Consider the following 6351-nt stretch of genomic DNA (forward strand, 5'->3'; position numbering starts at 1 on the left):
CCTCAATTGTTGAAGCTAGGGGACCACAATACAACTTTCTTTTTTGCTAGCATGAAGAATAGAGTAAATCAAAATAAGATTAGAAGTCTCAAAAATACAGCTGGTGAAATTATTCAGTCTAGAGAAGCAATAAAAATTAAAATAGTGGAATTCTACAAAGGGTTATTGGGAGCAGCAGCTGATAGCATACCAGCCATTCAACCAAACATCATGAAGGAGGGCAATGTACTAGACAGAAAGCAACAGTTAAAAATAATTGAAGATGTTACTATGGAAGAGATACAACTTGCTTTGAAGGGAATAAATGAACTAAAGGCCCCAGGATGTGATGGTTTCAACTCAAAGTTCTTTAAGAAGACATGGGGGATTACAGGGCAAGAAGTATCTGAGGCAGTGCTCCAATTCTTCAACAAAGCTAAAATGTACAGACCTATTAATGTAACAACTGTTACCTTGATCCCTAAGATTCAACACCCTTCAACTGTCAAAGATTTCAGACCTATTTCATGTTGCACAGTATTGTACAAGATCATATAAAAAATATTGACCAACAGATTGCAAGGAGTGATGGACCACCTAGTTGACAAGAGTCAGTCTGGTTTTATTCCTGGAAGAGGTATAACAGATAACATAATCCTAAGTCATGAGCTGGTAAAGGGATATGGAAAGAAGGGCATCTCTCCTAGATGTATGATAAAATTGGACCTGCAAAAGGCATATGATTCTATAGAATGAGATTCTTAGAACAAGGGCTGAACCAACTAGGAATGCCAGAGAAGTTTGTAAAATGGATCATGGTATGCATAAGAACTGTTTCATATTCCATCCTCATCAATGGAAAACCAATGGAACCATTTCAAGCTAGAAGAGGACTAAGGCAGGGGGATCCATTATCACCTTTTTTATTTGTACTGGGTATGGAGTATCTTACAAGAAGCTTTAAAACACTGAGGTATAAGCCGAATTTCAATTTCCATCCTAGGTGTGACAAATTAAATATCATTCAACTGAGGTTTGTAGATGACCTGCTGCTATTCAGCAGAGGTGATACTATCTCTATTCAAATGGTGTTCAATTGTTTTATGGAATTTTTAAAGGCATCTGGATTAAAAGCAAATACAACAAAAAGCTCTATTTATTTTGGAGGGGTTCCACAGATTATACAGGAACATATAATGCAGGTAACTGGATTTAGTAGGGGAGAACTACCATTCAAATATCTTGGAGTATCATTCAGCACTAAGAGGATATCCTTGCTACAATGCCAACCACTACTGGAGAAGATGCTAGGCAGGATCACTTCATGGACTTCAAAGTTCTTATCTTATGTAGGCAGATTACAACTGATCAAATCAGTTCTATTTTCCATTCAAATCTATTGGTCACAGATCTTTGTTATCCCTAAGAAGATAATGAAGAAGATAGAAATAATTTGTAGAACATTCTTATGGACTGGAGGAACAGAGACTTCAAAAAGAGCCTTGCTATCATGGGAAAAAGTGTGTTCACCAAAGTTAGCAGGTGGTTTCAATATTATGGATATTCAAATATGGAACAGAGCTGCCATTTGCAAATTATTATGGAACCTATGCAAAAATAAGGACAAGTTATGGGTCTAATGGGTCCATCTATATTATGGGAAGAAAAAGGAAGTTTGGGAGTGCAAACCAAAGAATGCCTCGTAGATGGTACAGAAAATAATCAAAGCAAAGAGCTACATAGAAGAAGTAGGAAACAACATGGAAGAAGTAATAGAATGGAACTACTTCTCTATCAAGAAGTGTTATAATAGCATACGTGGGCAATATCAAAAGGTATCAAGGAGGCGGCTAACATGCAACAATCTAGGAGCTCCAAAGTGGATTTTTGTGTTGAGTTTAGCTATAAAAAACAAGCTACTCACAAGAAGCAGACTACACACATGGGGGATTACAAATGAAGTAAGCTGTCTTATATGTACTGAAGCAGAAGAGACTATTGAACATTTATTATTTAACTGTCGAATTACTAGAGAAATTTGGAGCAAGATACTACACTAACAAGGAATAACTAGAGCTTCGATAGAATGGCAAAGGGAGATACAATGGGCTGAAAGCAATGCAACTGGAAACAATACAGCAGCTCAGGTCTATAGATTGACCCTGGCATGTGCAGTGTACCACATATGGAATGAAAGGAACAACAGAATATTCCAAAACCAGAAGAAAACAGTAGAAATGATAGTGAGACAAATTGTAATAGAGGTAGCAATCAGAGGATCGATGAATAGTAAAACAGGAAGAAAATAGTAGAAATAGATACTTACTGTAAAGGAGGATAGAAGAAATGTAGAAAAGGGAATGGAACTAGGAATGCCCCGTTCCAGATTGAATTTTGTACATATTGCTCTTGATAAATAAAATCATTTAATTACCAAAAAAATAACAGATTAACTATTCTCATCTTGGCTACAAAAAGTACAAAGAGTTATCCATATGAAATCCCCAGTGATTATAGCTATCTTTGCTAAGTACAGGAAAAACAGTCAAGTGATTAAAAAAATTCCGACTCCAGAAGAGGAGAGCCAAGTAAAATATTTGTACAAACCAAAACTTCAGCTCTAGAGCTGAAGTTCGACAGTTACAAAACAAAAACTTCAGCTCTAGAGCTGAAGCTTACAAACAAAAAGCTAGTTACAAACAAAAATTTCACCTCTAGAGCTGAATCTTATAAACAAAAAGCTAGTTACAAACAAAAATTTCACCTCTAGAGCTGAAGTTTGACAGTTACAAAACAAAAACTTCAGCTCTAGAGCTGAAACTTGACAGTTACAAAACAAAAACTTTAGCTCTAGAGCTGAAACTTACAAACAAAAAGCCAATGACAAACAAAGACTTCAGCTCTAGAGCTGAGCTTACAAACAAAAAGCCAGTTACAAACAAAAACTTCAGCTCTAGAGCTGAAGTTTGACAGTTACAAAATAAAAACTTTAGCTCTTACAAACAAAAACTTTAGCTCTAGAGCTGAAGTTTGCCAGTTACAAACAAAAACTTCAGCTCTAGAGCTAAAGTTCGACAGTTACAAAACAAAACTTCAGCTCTAGAGCTGAACTTCAGGCCCGGCTACTAGAATGTTAAAGTTTTGCGTGATTGTCTTTGTTACTTCAGCCCCGTATGCTGAAGTTATGCGAAAAAGCGGGTATGCTTGCAATTTTTTTTTGCAAATCGGGCACAAGTTAAAACGTGATACAAAAAGCGGGTATAGATGCAAATGCCCCTCAATAAATGGTTATTGCCCAACCCAACCCAAAATGTATTTGGGCTAAGATGGGCTAAACAATGGATCATAATCCAACTCGCCCAACTTGACCTATATTTTAGCACCATGCTCATCTTGCATAAATAAAAAATTTTACCTTTTATATATAGGATAGAATATAAATAAATACTATTAGAATTTTGAGAATCAAAATATATTTTCTTAAACATCAAATTAGAATTAAAAATATATAAGTGAAAAATATTTTGCGAGTTGGGGTGGATGGGCGCAAAAAAAATAATAGAAAATTAAAAATACAAAAAAAGGAATATTTTTTTGAGAGGGTTTGCGGGGGGGAGTGTTGGGGGTGGGTGGTGCATAAAAACGAAAAACAAAAAATTGAAAATGCAAAAAAAAAAAAGAAAGTAAAATTGGGGCAAATAAGTAAATTTCTAGATAAGTTGGGTTGAGATCCATATGTTTTAGATGAGCTTTATGGGTTGTATTTGGGCTACTTTATGAGTTGTATTTGGGTTACTTCATGGGCCAGAAAGGGCCATAAAAAATAATGGGTTAACTTGCGGTCAATCCAAATAGACTCATGAGCTAAAATGTTTGTAATCTAACTCATTAATTTATCATAAATAAAGTATAGTATCCATCGTTAGCGCTTAAAATTTTAGATGAGGTAATTTACTCAGTTTAACACTTGACAATAACTAGCATGCACTACCAAAGTAAACATACTAACATGACAAAATTAAAGATTAACTTACCTTATCTTCTCCAAACTTGATCCAGAATCTAGCCTGAGCCCTTTCATGAGGATCCTTTGGTAGCAAAGGATTCTGAGGCCATGTCTCTTCGATGTATTCAAGGATGACTATTGACTCTGCTATTGGTTTTCCAGCATGTACAAGAACAGGGATCATTTTATAGACAGGATTGTATGTCAAAAGATCATGGCTCTTGTTTGTAAGATCTTCCTCGATGTATTCATAATTGATACCCTTGTGTTTCAGAGCCCAAATTACCCTATAACTATAGGGACTTGGAAAAGCTCCGAGCAGTTTCACTTGCTCTTCCATTTTTTTTTTCCTCAGTTGAAGCTAATACAAGTTGGCAAATTTCAAGACTCAACTTATTGCCATTGGTAATTTATCTTGATGCTTGCGTCGGACTTTGAAATTTCGACCACATATTAGAATTTTTTATATGAACACATAGGTCAATTAGTAACGATTTAACTTTTTCTACCAAGTTGAATAAAAATCCTACTTAAAAAATGAGACAGGTGGAGTCACAATAGAGATTCCATATATATATATATATAATGATCTTCTGATGGCTACTTAATATTTGTCTCACCTGACAAATGAGCAGGTATCTCTTTTGATGGCTACTTAATATTTGTCTTACCTGACAAATGAGTAATATTCTCATTTATCAAGGGTCCAATTGTTGGCCACTTATTCTCACACATTGGTTGATGTTGTTATTCGTATGTAAATAGTGGTCTAGTGGATCAGTAACCCCTTTTCCCTTTTTCCCCTTCCAAAGACAGTTTTAGAAATGAATAAATTGTTAAGCATAACATAACAAACTTACGACGAAAAAGAAAAACATAACAAACTTATGTGGGAACCTTCTTGGCTTCTTCTTCTTTATATAATAATGTAATTGGCGTTCTCCACAAATTTTGAATTGTGAAAATGGAACAAAGGGGTAAATAAACGGTCCCCAAATAGAAAAATTAAATCCCTAGGAAATACAAAAGTGGATAAAACCATCCTTCAGAATTCAGACTTAAAAGGAAACAAATATTCCATCCATTCCATTACACGACCATATTTTTTTAAAAAAAATCATTATTATAATATTATTAGAGGAGAGAATAGGAAACAGGAGAGGATTACAAGGCAAAAAATAAAGGTGAAAGCTTACGTAGCTATTTAGTTAGATGTAGCGCCCCAGAAAAGTTTCGAAATGTTATATGGTCATTAAGAGGTTCGACGTATGCTAATTATATTAATTTATATGCTAGTATTAACTAATAATATAAAAAAATATCTCATGAATATGATAACAAGTGTACGAGATATATTTGAAGTGATATAGGGCCTAGGGAGAGTCCTTGGGACAAGTTGAGTTGGAAATTACATGATAAACTAGAGTTTCAAATGAGCATTCGTAAGATCAAACTTTAGACAGGCTTGCAGTGAAGTGCTACCTAGCGTCCGGGTCCGCGTACGAGCTTGGAGGAAGAGTGAGCTGGGGACGCGAAGCATCCGGGGCAACATCCGAAACCTAGAAATCTGGGCCTATAAGTATGAGGTCGGGGAGAAAGATTATTTTGAGATTTTGGGGTTAGGGTTCTTGAGGTCAAGAGGCGATTTTAAGCTCAATCAAGTCCAACCAACTAAGGTAAGTTGTTAATGATATTTTGGATTGATTCTTACTCAATATACATGAATTCTAACATCATTCTTACATACAAATACTAGATTTCATCAGCAAATGTTTAAGAACACAAAAATTATTTTAAAATTATGATTTTTCTAGATTGATCTACAAAAGGTAATTCTAATGCTTCAAACTCATTTATTATGAGTAGTTAGAAGTATTTGTAGCATTTGTTACAAGTTTTAATTGATGAAAAATTAGATTATAAAACTTTAGTTCATGACATGAATAATATTTTTGAGAAAATGAGAGAGTAGATGAATAATATTCTTGGAAATAAAATTTATGAATACAGTGAACCTACAAAATTGTTTGTTAGTAAAAGTTGGACGTGGTCAACTAAGTAATCATCCGAATTGTATATTTTGAAAGTGTTGATTAAGGAAAACGTTGAATAGTAAGTTGATGGCATTGGATAATTGTTGTAGTATCATTAATGACTTTGAGTGCGTATTAAATTATGAAGTTGAATAGTCTAGTTATTGAACCTATTAGACGATTTGAGTTGTTGGAGGCTTGTAGCCGACTTACGAGCCGTAAAATGGATATTGACCAATACGTTGGGTTATATTTTGATGTTATTAGGATATATAATTGTAGATATCGACTTGTTGGTGATATTTGATTATTTTAATCCATATTGGAGCAATG

The 6351-nt window shown here is 34.5% G+C and overlaps 1 protein-coding gene across 1 annotated transcript in view; it reads right to left on the bottom strand.

Moving 5' to 3' along the window:
* The window catches only part of LOC107761212 (glutathione S-transferase U7-like), a 29617-nt gene extending 25132 nt beyond the window's left edge, over nt 1-4485 (bottom strand). The window contains exon 1 of the mRNA XM_075244966.1: nt 4014-4485. Within this exon, the coding sequence (XP_075101067.1) occupies nt 4014-4325 (312 nt within the window). The 5' untranslated portion in view covers nt 4326-4485. The remainder of the gene's footprint in view (nt 1-4013) is intronic.
* Between the last annotated feature and the right edge of the window lie 1866 nt (nt 4486-6351).

Source organism: Nicotiana tabacum, chromosome 22 (assembly GCF_000715075.1).
Source record: "Nicotiana tabacum cultivar K326 chromosome 22, ASM71507v2, whole genome shotgun sequence".
In the NCBI taxonomy this organism is placed as follows: Eukaryota; Viridiplantae; Streptophyta; class Magnoliopsida; order Solanales; family Solanaceae; genus Nicotiana; species Nicotiana tabacum.